The sequence below is a fragment of the Carcharodon carcharias genome, chromosome 13 (genome assembly GCF_017639515.1).
Source record: "Carcharodon carcharias isolate sCarCar2 chromosome 13, sCarCar2.pri, whole genome shotgun sequence".
Classification (NCBI taxonomy): domain Eukaryota; kingdom Metazoa; phylum Chordata; class Chondrichthyes; order Lamniformes; family Lamnidae; genus Carcharodon; species Carcharodon carcharias.
In genome coordinates this window covers 121886916-121904041 of record NC_054479.1, presented here as the reverse complement: position 1 = coordinate 121904041, position 17126 = coordinate 121886916, and the positions used below count along the sequence as shown (strand labels likewise).

General features: G+C 48.2%; 1 protein-coding gene across 4 annotated transcripts in view; it reads left to right on the top strand.

The window, feature by feature from the left end:
* The first annotated feature begins 5351 nt into the window (after nucleotides 1-5351).
* The window catches only part of sbf1 (SET binding factor 1), a 181898-nt gene continuing 170123 nt past the window's right edge, over nucleotides 5352-17126 (top strand). For all 4 annotated transcript variants that reach the window (XM_041202231.1, XM_041202233.1, XM_041202232.1 and 1 more), the window contains exon 1: nucleotides 5352-5480. In XM_041202231.1, coding sequence (XP_041058165.1) covers nucleotides 5426-5480 — 55 coding nt within the window. In that variant the 5' untranslated portion in view covers nucleotides 5352-5425. The remainder of the gene's footprint in view (nucleotides 5481-17126) is intronic.

Sequence of the window (17126 nt, the reverse complement as noted above, 5' to 3'; positions counted from 1 at the left end):
TGGAGGGGCAGGTGTTGCATCTTTTGCGTGGGCATGGGGTAGTGCCATAGGAGAGGGTTGAGGAGTAGGGGGTGATGGAGGAGTGGACCAGGGTGTCCCGGAGGGAGCGATCCCTACGGAATGCTGATAGGGGGGGGTGAAGGGAAGATGTGTTTGGTGGTGGCATCATGCTGGAGTTGGCGTAAATGGCGGAGGATGATCCTTTGAATGCGGAGGCTGGTGGGGTGATAAGTGAGGACAAGAGGGACCCTATCATGTTTCTGGGAGGGAGGAGAAGGCATGAGGGCGGATGCGCGGGAGATGGGCCGGACACGGTTGAGGGCCCTGTCAACGACCGTGTGTGGAAGACCTCGGTTAAGGAAGAAGGAGGACATGTCAGAGGAACTGTTTTTGAAGGTAGCATCATTGGAACAGATGCGACGGAGGCGAAGGAACTGAGAGAATGGGATGGAGTCCTTACAGGAAGCGGGGTGTGAGGAGCTGTAGTCGAGGTAGCTGTGGGAGTTGGTGGGTTTGTAATGAATATTGGCGGACAGTCTATCAACTCCTCTCACTTCCTCCAAATAAAAGGTGTGGCTATGGGTACCCGCATGGGCCCCAGCTATGCCTGTCTCTTTATGGGGTATGTGGAACATTCCTTGTTCCAGTCCTACTCCGGCCCCCTTCCACAACTCTTTCTCCGGTACATCGAGGATTACTTCGGTGCTGCTTCATGCTCTTGTCGGGACTTGGAAAAATTTATTAATTTTGCTTCCAATCTCCACCCCTCCATCATTTTCACGTGGTCCATCTCTGACACTTCCCTTCCCTTCCTTGACCTCTCTGTCTCAATTTCTGGTGATAGACTGTCCACAATATCCATTACAAGCCTACCGACTCCCACAGCTACCTCGACTACAGCTCCTCACACCCCGCTTCCTGTAAGGAGTTCATCCCATTCTCTCAGTTCCTTCGCCTCCGTCGCATCTGTTCTGATGATGCTACTTTCAAAAACAGTTCCTCTGACATGTCCTCCTTCTTCCTTAACCGAGGCTTTCCACACATGGTCGTTGACAGGGCCCTCAACCGTGTCCGGCCCATCTCCCGCGCATCCGCCCTCATGCCTTCTCCTCCCTCCCAGAAACATGATAAGGTCCCCTTTGTCCTCACTTATCACCCCACCAGCCTCCGCATTCAAAGGATCATCCTCCGCCATTTACGCCAACTCCAGCATGATGCCACCACCAAACACATCTTCCCTTCACCCCCCCCTATCGGCATTCCGTAGGGATCGCTCCCTCCGGGACACCCTGGTCCAGTCCTCCATCACCCCCTACTCCTCAACCCCCTCCTATGGCACCACCCCATGCCCACGCAAAATATGCAACACCTGCCCCTCCACATCCTCTCTTCTCACCGTCCAAGGGCCCAAACACTCCTTTCAAGTGAAGCAGAATTTCACTTGCATTTCCCCCAACTTAGTCTACTGCATTCGTTGCTCCCAATGTGGTCTCCTCTACATTGGAGAGACCAAACGTAAACTGGGCGACCGCTTTGCAGAACACCTGCGGTCTGTCCGCAAGCATGACCCAAACCTCCCTGTCGCTTGCCATTTTAACACTCCACCCTGCTCTCTTGCCCACATGTCTGTCCTTGGCTTGCTGCATTGTTCCAGTGAAGCCCAATGCAAACTGGAGGAACAACACCTCATCTTTCGACTAGGCACTTTACAGCCTTCTGGACTGAATATTGAATTTAACAATTTTAGGTCTTGAGCTCCCTCCCCCATCCCCACCCCCTTTCTGCTTCCCCCTTCCTTTTGTCTTTTTCAAATAAATTATATAGATTTTTCTTTTTCCACCTATTTCCATTATTTTTAAATATTTTAAAATCTTTTATGCTCTCCCCACCCCCACTAGAGCTATACCTTGAGTGCCCTACCATCCATTCTTAATTAGCACATTTGTTTAGATAATATCGCCAACTTTAACACCTATGTGTTCTTTTGTTCTATTGTTGGTGACATCTTTTGATGAGCCTTCTCTCTATCTCTCCGCCCCCACACACACACCTTAAACCAGCTTATATTTCAACTCTTTCTTGGACTCGAACTCAAGTTCTGTCGAAGGGTCATGAGGACTCGAAACGTCAACTCTTTTCTTCTCCGCCGATGCTGCCAGACCTGCTGAGTTTTTCCAGGTAATTCTGTTTTTGTTTTGGATTTCCAGCATCCGCAGTTTTTTTGTTCTTGTTCTTGCTCCTATCACTGCTTGTTTGTCCCTACAACCACGCCAACCCCCTCCACTTCTCTCTCTCTCTGCACCCCCCCCCCCCAACACACACCACAAACCAGCTTATATTTCAACTCTTTCTTGGACTTGAACTCAAGTTCTGTCGAAGGGTCATGAGGACTCTCGAAACGTCAACTCTTTTCTTCTCCGCCGATGCTGCCAGACCTGCTGAGTTTTTCCAGGTAATTCTGTTTGTGTTTTGGATTTCCAGCATCCGCAGTTTTTTTGTTTTTATTATTATTAGGCCAATTACTTGCTCCCATTATCAGCGCTCAAGTTCTTGCATTGTTCTGTAATTTTTCTGCATATTTGCTTCTCTATTTGTTTCCCATTATTTGGTGGCTTAAAGCTCATCCATTGTTCCTTAATTCTAACCAATAGACTCTGGGGGAGAAAATTTGTTTGTATAGAGTGACTTCAATCACTGAACCACATAGGGAGATGTTATTCCAGATTATCTAAAGCTTGGTCAAAGAATCGGGTTTTAAGGAGTGTTTTAAATGAGGCGAGAGAGGTAGAGAGGACAGAAATATGGGGAAGGAAGTCCAGAATCTAGGACTTAAGCAGCTGAATACACGGCTACAATTGTTGGAGCGAAGGGATGCGCAAGACCACAGTATTGGAGGTGCATAGAGATCCCATAGTGTAGTAGGGCTGGAGGAGCTTACAGATGTAGAGAGGAGCAAGGCCCTGGAGGGCTTTGAAAACAAGGATGAGAATTGTTGGCCCCTTTCTTTTTTCACTATCTTTTCTAACATTTACCAACAATATGGAAAGTTGCCCAGGTATGTCCTTACACTAAAAGCAGGACAAATCCAACCCAGCCAATTACAGCCCAATCAGCCTACTCTTGATCATCAGTAAAGTGATGGAAGGGGTAATCAACACTGTCATCAAGCAGCACTTGCTTAGCAATAATCTGCTCACTGATGCTCACTTTGGATTCCACCAGGGTCACACAGCTCCTGACCTCATCTCAGCTTTGGTTCAAACATGGACAAAAAAGTTGAACTCCTTGAGAGTGACTGCCCTTGATATCAAGGCAGCATTTAACCAGGTGTGGCATTAAGAAGCCCTAGCAAAACTGGGGTCAATGAGAATCGGGGGAAAACTTTCCGCTGGTTGCAATCATACCTAGCACAAAGGAAGATGGTTGTGGTTGTTGGAGGTCAATCATCTCAGTTTCAAGACATCACCACAGGAGTTCTTCAGGGTAGTGTCCGAGGCCCAATCATCTTTAGTTGCTTCATCAATGACTTTCCTTCCATCAGAAGGTCAGAAGTAGGGATGTTTGCTGATGATTGCACAATCTTCAACACCTTCGCGACTCCTCAGATACTGAAGCAGTCCATGTCCAAATGCAGCGAGACCTGAATAATATCCAGGCTTGGGCTGACAAGTGGCAAGTAACATTCGTGCCACACAAGTGCCAGGCAATGACCATCTCCAACAAGAGAGAATCTAAGCATCATCCATTGACATTCAATGGCATTACTATCACTGAATTCCCCCACTATCAACATCCTGGGGGGTTACCAATGACCAGAAACTGAACTGGGCTAGCCAAGTGAATACTGTGGCTACAAGAGCAGGTCAGAGGCTAGGAATCCTGCAGTGAGTAACTCACCTCCTGACTCCCCAAAGCTTGTCCACCATCTTCCAGGCATAAGTCAGGAGTGTGATGGAATACTCTCCATTTGCCTGGATGAGTACAGCTCCCACAACACTCAAGAAGCTTGACACCATCCAGGACAAAGCAGCCCGCTTGACTGGCACCACATCCACAAACATGAACTTCTTCCACCATCGACGCACAGTGGCAGAACTGTGTACGATCTACAAGATGCACTGCAGGAACCCATCATGCCTCCTTAGACAGCACTTTCCAAACCTATGACCACTACTTTCTAGAAGGATAAGGGCAGCAGACAGATGGGAACACCACCACCTGGAAGTTCCCCTCCAAGTCACTCACCATCCTGACTTGGAAATACATCGCTGTTCCTTCATTGTTGCTGGGTCAAAATCCTGGAACTTCTTCCCTAACAGCACTGTGGGTGTACCTACACCACATGGACTGCAGCAGTTCAAGAAGGCAGTTCATCACCAGCTTCTCAAGGGCAATTAAGGATGGGCAATAAATACTCGCCTGGCCAGTGACATGCACATCCCATGAACGAATAAAAAATACGTTGTAGTCAGGAATATTAAGTTCATAATCCTTGCCTTGTGTGAACCAGGTTCTATTATTGCCACTATATCATAGTTCCATGTGGCAACTTGTGCGCCTGCAGCTCAGCAAACTTATTTACCCAGAACAGGGCATTTGTGTCTGTGTCTACATTTGTCCCGTGCTTGATGTTTTCTGTTTCTGAACTATTCTTTACTCTTGTACTGAAGAACTATACATTATGTGATGGGCACCGTCTAATGCACTGGTTATTATGGGTTCGAGGACAGTTACTGTGGGCAAGTGCAACAGTTTGCTATTATAGGGTACAGGTTGGTTGATATGGTTTGTTATTATGGGTGGTTAAGAAGGAACATGGGATACTTTCCTCTTCAGAGGAGGCACAGAATATAAGAGCAGAGAGGTTATGTTAGAACTGTATACAACACTAGTTAGGCTACAGGCTAGAGTACTGAGCACATTTCTGATCATTACATTACATGGATCAGTTCCCACTAGACGGTCAGAGAAGCTTTATGAGGATGCTGCCATAACCAGAAATCAAAATTAGCTATGAGAAAAGATTGGATACCCTGGGGCTGTTTTCCTTGGAAGGGGGAGAATTTATTTTCTTTTAATTGAGGGGCAAAGATAGAGTCGATAGTAAGGGTCTATTTCCATTAGCAGAGATATTAACAATGAGATTTGAAGTACTTTGAAGTTGGAAAGTGAGATTTAAGTTGGATAGAAATTTTGGGTCAGCACAGACACAATAGGCCGAATGGCTGTAACTCGTCCCTGTTTGTATGAGACGGATCTGCTTTGAGCTGGTTATGATGGCGGTTACCATGGCGACGCAAGCACTGACTATTATGGGCTGGGTCTCGCCTCCCCGCCCGGCGCAGGGCGCGCAGGCGCGGTGATGGCGGCGGGACGATGCTGACGGTTGGGATCACAGGCGGCGCCGAGCAACCGGGACACGGCCATGGCCAGGTTGGCCGACTACTTCGTGCTAGTGGGCTACGACCACGATAAGCGCGGTGAGTGCGGCTCCGTCTTGGATGGGGTGACCGCCCTCAGCGACCGAATGCCTACTGAGCTCTCAGACCCGGCCGGCTGCACAGCGCGGCCCCGGGAGTGATCCAAGGCCCAGAGGGAGTGGGAGGAGCAGGGAGATGGAGTGGGAGGAGTAGGAAGAAGGACGAGGAGGAGGGGGAGGGGGATGAGAGGAGGGAGGGGGATGAGGGGAGAGGAGGGGGATGAGAGGAGGGAGGGGGATGAGGGGAGAGGAGGGGGGGATGAGGGGAGAGGAGGGGGGGGGATGAGGGGAGAGGAGGGGGGGGATGAGGGGAGAGGAGGGGGGGGATGAGGGGAGAGGAGGGGGGGATGAGGGGAGGGGAGAGGAGGGAGGGGAGAGGAGGGAGGGGGATGAGGGGAGAGGAGAGGAGGGGGGGGGGAGGGGAGAGGAGGGAGGGGGAGGGGAGAGGAGGGGGATGAGAGGAGGGAGGGGGATGAGAGGAGGGAGGGGGATGAGAGGAGGGAGGGGATGAGGGGAGGGGGATGAGAGGAGGGAGGGGATGAGGGGAGGGGAGGGAGGGGAGAGGAGGGAGAGGGATGAGGGGAGGGGAGAGGAGGGAGGGGGATGAGGGGAGAGGAGGGAGAGGGATGAGGGGAGGGGAGAGGAGGGAGGGGGATGAGGGGAGAGGAGGGAGGGGAGAGGAGGGAGAGGGATGAGGGGAGGGGAGAGGAGGGAGGGGGATGAGGGGAGAGGAGGGAGGGGGATGAGGGGAGAAGAGGGAGGGGAGAGGAGGGAGGGGGATGAGGGGAGAGGAGGGAGGGGGATGAGGGGAGAGGAGGGAGGGGGATGAGGGGAGAGGAGGGAGGGGGATGAGGGGAGAGGAGGGAGGGGGATGAGGGGAGAGGAGGGAGGGGGATGAGGGGAGAGGAGGGAGGGGGATGAGGGGAGAGGAGGGAGGGGGATGAGGGGAGAGGAGGGAGGGGGATGAGGGGAGGGGAGAGGAGGGAGGGGGATGAGGGGAGGGGAGAGGAGGGAGGGGGATGAGGGGAGGGGAGAGGAGGGAGGGGGATGAGGGGAGGGGAGAGGAGGGAGGGGGATGAGGGGAGAGGAGGGAGGGGGATGAAGGGAGAGGAGGGGGATGAGGGGAGGGGAGAGGAGGGAGGAGGGAGGGGGATGAGGGGAGGGGAGGGGAGAGGAGGGAGGGGGATGAGGGGAGGGGAGAGGAGGGAGGGGGATGAGGGGAGGGGAGAGGAGGGAGGGGGATGAGGGGAGAGGAGGGAGGGGGATGAAGGGAGAGGAGGGGGATGAGGGGAGGGGAGAGGAGGGGGATGAGGGGAGGGGAGAGGAGGGAGGGGGATGAGGGGAGGGGAGAGGAGGGAGGGGGATGAGGGGAGGGGAGAGATGAGGGGAGGAGGGAGGGGAATGAGGGGAGAGGAGGGAGTGGGATGGGAGGGAGAGGAGGGAGGGGGATGAGGGGAGAGGAGGGAGGGGGATGAGGGGAGAGGAGGGAGGGGGATGAGGGGAGAGGAGGGAGGGGGATGAGGGGAGAGGAGGAGGGGGATGAGGGGAGAGGAGGGGGATGAGGGGAGAGGAGGGGGATGAGGGGAGGGGAGAGGAGGGAGGGGGATGAGGGGAGGGGAGAGATGAGGGGAGGAGGGAGGGGAATGAGGGGAGAGGAGGGAGGGGGATGGGAGGGAGAGGAGGGAGGGGAGAGAGGGAGATGCGAGGAGGGGATGAGGGGAGGGAGGGGGATGAGAGGGGATGAGGGGAGGGAGGGGGATGAGAGGAGGGAGGGGAGGGAGGGGATGAGAGGAGGGAGGGGAGGGAGGGGGATGAGAGGAGGGAGGGGAGGGAGGGGGATGAGAGGAGGGAGGGGAGGGAGGGGGATGAGAGGAGGGAGGGGAGGGAGGGGGATGAGAGGAGGGAGGGGAGGGAGGGGGATGAGAGGAGGGAGGGGAGGGAGGGGGATGAGAGGAGGGAGGGGAGGGAGGGGGATGAGAGGAGGGAGGGGAGGGAGGGGGATGAGAGGAGGGAGGGGAGGGAGGGGGATGAGAGGAGGGAGGGGAGGGGGATGAGAGGAGGGAGGGGATGAGAGGGAGGGGAATGAAGGGAGGGGAATGAGGGGAGGGAAGGGAATGAGAGGAGGGAGGGGGATGAGGGGAGGGAGGGGAGGGAGTGGGATGAGGGGAGGGAGTGGGATGAGGGGAGGGAGCGGGATGAGGGGAGGGAGCGGGATGAGAGGAGGGAGCGGGATGAGAGGGGATGAGGGGAGGGAGGGGGATGAGAGGAGGGAGGGGAGGGAGGGGATGAGAGGAGGGAGGGGAGGGAGGGGGATGAGAGGAGGGAGGGGAGGGAGGGGGATGAGAGGAGGGAGGGGAGGGAGGGGGATGAGAGGAGGGAGGGGAGGGAGGGGGATGAGAGGAGGGAGGGGAGGGAGGGGGATGAGAGGAGGGAGGGGAGGGAGGGGGATGAGAGGAGGGAGGGGAGGGAGGGGGATGAGAGGAGGGAGGGGAGGGGGATGAGAGGAGGGAGGGGGATGAGAGGGAAGGGAATGAGGGGAGGGAAGGGAATGAGAGGAGGGAGGGGGATGAGGGGAGGGAGGGGAGGGAGTGGGATGAGGGGAGGGAGTGGGATGAGGGGAGGGAGCGGGATGAGGGGAGGGAGCGGGATGAGAGGAGGGAGCGGGATGAGAGGAGGAGGGAGGGGAGGGGAATGAGAGGAGGGAGGGGAGAGAGGGAGGGGTGAGGGAGGGGAGGGAGCGGAGAGTGTCCTGGAGGGGATAGTGGGGAGAGGGGTGGGGAGGAGTGGAGTAGGGATGGGGATGAAAGGGGAGAGGGCCCTTGGGGGGATAGTGGGATGGGGGAGTGGGGTGGGAGCAGTGGGACGGGGTGGGGGTGTCGTGGGGAGAGAAACGGGGGGAGACGTGGGGAGAATGACTGGAGGGAGATCTAGGGAGGAGAGGGACTGGTGAGGATTAGAGGGCCTGTGGGGTGGGGGAGGAGGGGGGTTGCGGGTCTGGGAGAGGAACTGGGGAGGGGGAGAGGAGAGAGAGAGAGACCTTGAGGGGAGGGTGGTGGTGGGAGGGGGAGGAGAAAAAGATAGGGAGGTGGGGGTCAGTGGGAGGGACTAAGGAGCAAGGGAGGGGAGGAGAGGGAGAAACTTGGGTGAGTTGGGGACAAGAGCGAGCAAGAGGGCCAGGAGAGTTGGGGGAAGAGAGAACAGGGAGGGACAAAAGAGTGAGACTGGGGTGGGAAAGACATCGGGGAGGGGGGAGAGATGCCTTTGTGGGTAGCGGAGGAGAGAATATGACACCGGTCGGTGGGAAGTGGGGCAAGGGAGGCAAAGAGAGAGGTGGCAAGAGAGGGAGAAAGTGACAGAGAGGATGGGAAAGAAGGGTGAGTGGGAGCGAGGGGGAAAGAGGGAGAGCGAGGGAATGAGAGGACTGTGAGGGGAAGCGAAGATGGGACAAGGGCTGGGGTGAGAGATGGATGGGAGGGAAGCGAGGAATAAGAGAGAGCTGGGCGAAGGGAGAGCAACTCGGGCAGGTGGAGAGCAGTGGGGGAGGGAGCGGGGATGGGATGTGCGTTGGTAAGGACAGAGATGAAGAAAATGAGATTAATGGATGTTGAATATAGGTTCAGGGAATTGATTAAATTGGTGTGAAGTTAGAGAATGAAGGACTGTGTATGTTGAGAGTGGAGACATTTTGGAGTGCAGGGGGAGAGTGTGATTCAGTTGTGGTATAAGTTGGAATGGGGGAAGGGAAGTAATATCATAGGCTAAATCAACCTGTGTGTTGTAACATTTAATCATTTTATATACTTGGAGAGCTGTAAGTTTGTACAAGAGAGCAAATTTGTAAACATGGGGCAAATAAATTGAAATGTGTTTGCACTTGTTAGAATATATTAACCCCCATTGCCTTGATTATCCACTCGTGCACCAATGGTTCATCTTCATTGTTGCTTATGAAAAACTCAGAATGAATTTAATGAGAGGTAATCCTAGAGTGTACTGATCTTGGTTGTCTGTTGTATTAATTCTTGAGTTCTGGTGTGTGGCTATAGTTTTGGCATGGTCGAGCCTATGTTAGTGTCATTAACCTGATGGACATGGGAGGGCCCCTTTGTAGGCAGTCCCTTGGGATTGAGGATGACTTGCTTCCACTCCAGTTCGATGGGTTCTGAGGTAACTGATATATCTAATGCACGATTTGCAGGCTCTGTCACATTGTGGCGGGTGTGGGTTGAAGAGGCAGATGGTGCTTGAAGGGTTGGGTAGATGGGTTGTTTGGAGGTTTGTGCACTCCCTCTGATGTCTTGACTTTGCACTTGCACGTTCTTGACGAAGTGTCTTGATGAGTTGGGTGGCTTCCCGAATGAGCCTTCTGCATTTTGGTCAGTCACACGCCAAAAGGGTATTCCATGAGTCGGGTATGTTTGACCTGTTCAGAGATGCGTTGAGGACATGAGGGTCTATATTTGTTGTCTTTCTGGACTTCCAGAAAGCATTTAATAAGGATCTGCACATGAGGTCATTAGTAAAAATAAAAGCGCATGAAATTGAATGTCACCTTGTGACACGGGTCAGTGATTGGTAAGGAAGTTGGAGACAGAATGGGGACAAAGGGAACATTTGTTGATTCGTGGAATGTGACAAGTTCCCCACAGCAGGAGTTCTCAACTTGGGGGTGTCTGCAGCCCCCTAGGGGTCTGTGAAGAGGTGTAAAGCGCCCCACCATAAATAACCTCTGGGATTTGAAAAAAAGAAAAATATTCCCGGTTATGAAAATGGGATCAAGCTGAACAATCTGGAGGCTTGAGTCCTTACTTGGATCTCCTGACCATCTATGCAATGACACTGGCAGCAGTCGCTGAGCCCAGGCCTCAGCTTATTGAGCAGGGAGACATGCAGTGTGATCCCTGGCTGCTGTGCCAAAGAAGCATCTCAGGTATAGCTGATTATTCTCACCCGTTGTTGACCTCCAGCTAGGATTTCAACATGCCAGGATTGTGCTGGAGTTGCCGTAAGACATTAATCTGGACATCGCTATAAGGAATTTGGGGTTGGGTGGGGAGGGGGGTGAAATCATACAGGACTTTACAAAAAATTGCATATTTTATCATTTTCATCCTGCACTTTGTATATTAGTTATTAAAATATTGGAGATGAGGAAAAAAGGCTGTTTGACTAACAGAACCAGCATTGTTTGACCTGCCTGGAACAGTCAGAGTAGGGGTTTGAGGGGAAGATCTGGACTGGAGGTCAGGTGTTTGGGGTTCAGGTGGAGAGCAAGAAGTGGGATGAGCATAGGAGCAGTACTAGGTTAGCAGCAGCAGTAATATGATGAGTTGGAGGGGCTCTGAGAGACTTTTTATAGACAAAATACTTGTGTTACAGAGGCCCATGGAATTTTTTTAACACTGGAGGGGGATGCCTCCAAAGTGAAAAGAATCCCTGCTGCAGGGGTCATTACTGGAGCATTAACTTTTCACCATGTGTATCAACGAAGCTGTATATTTAAGTACACAGATGGCACCAAGCTAAGAGGGACAGGCTATGTCGATGGGAGCAGGAAGTTACAAAGGGACATTGACACAAGACTGTGTGAGTTGGAAGAACTGTTTGACAGATGGAGTTCAATATGAGTAAGTGTGAGATTCTCCACTTTTGAGTTCAAGAATGACAAGGAATACTTTCTAAATAGCAAGGGACTGGAAACTGTGGAGAAACCAAGAGAATTGGATGTCCATGTGTATAAATCACTAAAAGCTATTAGACAGGTACAAAATGTAATTAATACAGCTAATGAAATGTTGACCTTTATCTCAAGGGGATTGAATACAAAGGCAAGGAATCTGTGCTTCATTCGTTCAGAGCCAATCTAGTCTATTATGTTCAGTTCTGGGCACCACTCCGCAAGAAGGATATATTGGCCTTGAAGAGGGTGCAGTGCAGATTCACTAGAATAATACTAGAGCTTAAAGTGTTAAAGAATGACAGATTGCACAAATAAGGCTTGGATTCCCTCGAGTATAGAAGGTTGAGGGGCGATGGTAAAATGGTTCAATAGGGTGCTAGAAGCTATTTCCTCTGGTAGGGGAATTGAGAACAATGGGGCGCAGTCTTAAAATTAGAGGTAAGTTGTTCAGGAGTGAAATCAGGAAGCACTTCTTCACAGAAAGGTAGTGAAAATCTGTAACCCATCCCCAAAAGCCTGTGAATTTAAATGAAAAAAAAAACTGAAGGCAGTAGATTTTTGTTGGGGAAGGGTATCAAGAATTTATTGAATAGCACCATTGAACATTTTTAAGGCTGAGTTAGATAGATTCTTGATTGGCAAGTGAGTTAAAGGGTATAGAGGTAGATAGGAAAATAGAGTTGAAGCCACAATCAGACCAGCCATGATTTTATCAAATGGCAGAGCAGCTTGAGGGGCTGAATGGTCTATTCTGCCTAATTCGTATGTTTGTTTGAGATATGAAGCAAAGAGAGGTAAATGGAATTGAGGTACTGATCAGCTATAATTCAATTGAATGTCAGAACAGATTTGAGGGGCTGAATGCCCATAAACAATAATTGGATCACTAATCAGTGAATTTGTTTTTGATGTGAAGTATATTGGCCAGGACATTGGCAGGATTTTTTTGCTCCTGTTCAAATAGTGCTATGACATCTTTTGTATGCACCTGATTAGGCAGGCAGATGCACAATTTATTATCTCATCCATAAGATAACTGATCTGAAATGCAACATTTCCTCAATTACGCACCAAAGCAGCAGCCTAGATTCTATGCTGAAGTCCCTGGTGTTTGTCTTGAACCCATGACCTCTGACTTAAAGACAAGTGTGCCCACTGAACCAACCTAGTACTCATTTAAAAATGTGAATTTTGTGTAATAAATGCTTATGCAGAAAAAGGCCGAAGTCAATGTAGGAGCATTTCTGCCCATGTGAGTTGTTGTTGCAATTGTTTCCATCTAAAATTTGACCACTGCCCTTGTTAGTTTGGTATGCACAGCAGGTATGCCTGGTTTGTGTTGAGTTACGGAATCCATGTCATTGATTGTAAATTAGAAATGGGAGTTGGTTCAGTACCAAGCCCTCTAACACTGCACTCTGTACTTCCACCACCACAATCACAGCTTAACTACCCAACCCTTCAATCACCACCTACCCCACATGTATCAAAGCCTGTAAATCGCGTGGTCGACTTATCAGCCATCTTAGAACCCATTGAACTGTGTCATCCTCGTTCCCAAGGGACAACCTAAGAAGAAGATGTCTCCTTTAAGGACTGCATGTTTTGACCCTTCAGTTAATTTATAGCCCATTCCAAATGTTTAACCTGAAATCCTACATTGTTGTATTTAACTAATAGTCTTGTCTGTAGAACTTTGTTAAATAGCTTCTAGAAGTCTGAGTACATGATGTTGTATGGCTTTTTGCAGTTGTGGAGGAGGTTGACCAAAGGAAGAAAGAACTTGTATTTATACACTGTTTTACAGCCTCAGAATATCACGTAGGGAACATCACAATGTCAGGCTAGATTTCCTCTTTCTGAATTAATGTTGGCTGCTCCTTATTTGATTATTGTTGTACGGATTCACTTTTGATGATTAGTACCGATATTTTACATGGGATTGAAAGAAAACTATTTGGGCTGTAGTTGATTCTGTTTTGTCCCTTTTTTAAATAGGGCATCCCATTTGTGAGTTTGCAATCTACTGTTTCCTCCCCAGTGCTCAGCACCTCAAATCTATCATGTCTGTCAGCATTTTGCAAGAAAATCATCTTTTCCTAGCATATTTATTTTGAGCTCTTATAACCCTTGAGCTCTTATAGGGCTTCCATCTCATTTCTATCATTTGTTTTTGCTTGGGTTATGTATAAGCAAGCATGTGCTCATATTTTTTGTGAATTCTTGGAGTAAGCAATCATTCAGAATATTTACGAGTGTTTGTTGAATCTTACAGTGCAGAAGGTGGCCGTTTGATCCATTGTGCCCATGCCAGCTTTTGAAAGAGTTATCCAATTATTCCCACTCCTTTGCTCTTTCCCTGTAATCCTGCATTTAAAAAGAATTCTTTTCATTTCCAATCACTTTTGCACATTACTATTGAATCTGCTTTCACTGTCATTCATCTTCAAGCCAGTTTGCACAGCTTGAGATTTTCTTCTCTTTGATCACTTATTGTAGTACTAAAAAAGAGCTGGAACCACTGCATTCAGTTTTTGCTGCTGTATTTTTCTAATTTCCATGATGCTCCTTGGAACTCCTTTGAATGCACTTCTACATTTTATTGTACTCATCCCAATGAACTCTTTGTATGACCTATAGAGGCCATTTCTCCATTTTATTTATTTATCATTTAAGGGCACATTTGTTTAGTTAGCTTGTTGTAGTTTGTATGTTCAGCATTCCTGTAATGGATTCTTATGATTTAAGTAGATGTCAGAGATCCATGGCACTATTTCAAGAGCAGAGACTTTCTGATATCGTAGTTAACATTCCTCCTTCAACTAGCGCTGCTAAAATCCCATTAAGGATCGTTCATCTTTAGATCAACCTAAGTTCTTGTGTGTAGCATACACTTCCTGTAACCATCAGTCTTCAGTTGATCGTCTGACTCATGGAATATCTGCTAGCTAAAAGTAAAAATGTTTGATCTATTGTGCCAACCCCACCTTCACATTTGAAGCAGGCAGCATAATAAGAAAAGAAATATAATTAAATTAAATTTAATAGTAGATGCTGTTCAGTGATGGCATTTAAATAAAACGAGTAAGTTGCCTATGGTGTTGCTTACAATCAGTTTCTTATTTTTTGCATAATAAGATGACTACAGAGTTTGGAGAGAAGCTTCTGAAATTTATTCCACGGACATTTAGGCGCCTGTACAGATACCACTAAAAGTTGGTGGAAAGGTACAAAAACTGATGTAAAAAGCTAATGGAATGTTGGCCTTTATCTTAAAGAGGTAGAAGCTATGTTAATTAGCTCTAGTTAAACTCCGTCTGTGGTACTATGTTCAGTTCTGGTCACCGCACTTCAGGAAGGATATACTGGAGAGGATGCAGTGTAAATTCACCAGAATGATGCTGAAGCTAAGAGAGATTATGATAATGGGTTGTAGAAACTGAGTTTGTACTCTCTTGAGTGCAGAAGATTAAGGGGTGATCTAACTGAGGTATTTAAGATGATTAAAGAAATTGAAAAAGTGGATTGATTGAAAGAAACTATTTCCTCAGGTGAGGGGAGAATCCAGAACAAGGGAATATAACCTTAAAGTTAGAGCTAGGCCGTTCAGGAGTGATGTCAGGAAACGCTTCTTCATGTAAAGGATAGTGGAAATCTTGAACACACTCCATTAAAAAGCTGTAGAGACCAGGAGTCAATTGAAAATTTTAAAACAGAGAATGAAAGTTGTTTGTTAGGAGAGGTTATCATGAGTTGTGGAAGTAAAATGAATAGTTGGAGTTAAGATACAGATCTGGCATGATCTAATTGAATGATAAAAGGCTTGAAGGGCTGAATAGCCTAGTCTAGTTCTTATGAGACCCTCTCTGTTAGGCTGGAGCTGCTTTGTGACAGTGTTGACACAAAAGTGTGTCTGAAATTATAACAAAAAGTCAGGTTTGTGGACAAAAAAGCACATCTTTCATTATAGAAGAAGCAGGTTAACCAATAATTGGGTGTTGAACATCTGGCAGACTTGGGCATGCTGATATACTAATGCCCCTGCTTCCTAGTACTATATTTTACTTCTGTATTTTGGTTTTTGATTGCCTGGATTTCTGCTTCCTTTTAGCAGACTTGCTATACTGAATTCCATTTTACTCCAGCGTATTGCTACTAAAGGTTACTTATGATTAGAATCCTATCCCATAACACTATTAGGCAGTTTAATTTATGCTTGAGTATAATGTTTAGGCACTCAATAATGCATACAATCCATTTAACTTCACATCCTGTGTTTTGAACTCGCCATTTTCCCAGACCAGTTAGTATTACGGTGTCACTTGAGATGTTGGTGTAGTGGTAATGTCACTGGACTAGTAATTCAGGGGTCCAGGCTAATGTTCTGGGCACATGAGTTCGGCAGCTGCTGAAATTTGAATTCAGTTTAAAAATCTGGAATATATGAACATACAAATTAGGAGCAGCAGTAGGCCCCTTGAGCCTGCTTTGGCATTTAATAAGATCATGGCTGATCTGATTGTAACCTCAACTCCACATTCACGCCTACCCCCGATAACCTTTCACCCCCTTGCTTATCAAGAATCTATCTAGCTCTGCCTTAAAAATATTAAAAGACTCTGCCTCCACTACCTTTTGAGGAGGAGAATTCCAAACACTCGTGGCCCTCAGAGAGAAAATTTCTCCTCACTCCCTGTCTTAAATGAACGACCCCTTATTTTTAAACAGTAACTTGGTTCTCCTACAAGAAAAAACATCTGCTCCACTCCCACCCATTTTGTGATTCATGCACAAGGACACTCAGATTCCTCTGAACCTGAGCTCTGCGATTTCTTGACGTTTAGGTAATATGTTTATTTTAATTCTTCCTGCAAAAATGGACAATTTCACATTTGCCCATGTTATGCTCCATTTGCCAGATATTTACCCACTCACTTAACCTATCTATGATCATTTGTCACCTCCTTATGTCCTCTTCACAACTAACTTTCCTACCTATTTTTGTGTCATCAGCAAACTTAGCAACAGTACTTTCGGTTCCTTCATCCAAGTCAGTTATATAAATTGTAAAAAGTTGAGGCCCTAGCACTGATCCCGGTGGCACACCACTCGTTACATCCTGTCAACCAGAAAAAAACCCATTTATGCCAACTCAGTTTCCTGTTAGCTAGCCAATGTGCCATGCCAGTAATGGTGACCACGACAGTTATCATTGTTGTAAAAACTCATCTGGCTCATTTACGTTCTTTAGGAAATAAAATCTGCCATCCTTACCTGGTCTGGCCTACATGTGACTCCAGATCCACAGCAATGTGGCAACTCTTAACTTGCCTCTAAAATGACCTACCAAACCAAGTCATTCAGTTCAATGGCATTTAGGGATGGGTAACAAATGTGAATCTTGCCAGTGATGCCCACATCCCATGAAAGAATAAGGAAAAAAAGATGCTGCAATACTTAATTCACAGAATAGGAATTCTGCTGTTTCTAGCAGGTTGAGCCCAAAGTTTCGCATGACTAACAGGTGGAGCTGAAGTCATTAGTGGCTCTGATCGGACAAACAAGTACTGTCAGAGGAAGCATATGTGGACTAGCCCGTGTCTCACTGTGTGATGCCTTTTTCAGAGATTGAATGCATCTGAGGGAAATCATGGAATACCAACCTAAGTGATACAAGCATATACACTAAACTTAACATTGGAACTTGCATCATATTGACTACTGGCTCTATCAGAAATTTTCTTTTGCATTAGGAATCATTTTGGTTGGATCTTGTTTAATTGAGGATTTTAAGAGTGTTTGAGTCAGAAGTTTACAGAAGAGGTGGAAGTTTTACAACTCATTGTGCCTATGCTAGAGCAATGCAAAACTGATTCCACTACTTCTTGGCCCTCTATATATTTCTCCAAATCTTCACCTATTTGTCCTTAAGTAACAGTTTCTCCCTCAACCTTTCTTTGCAGCAAT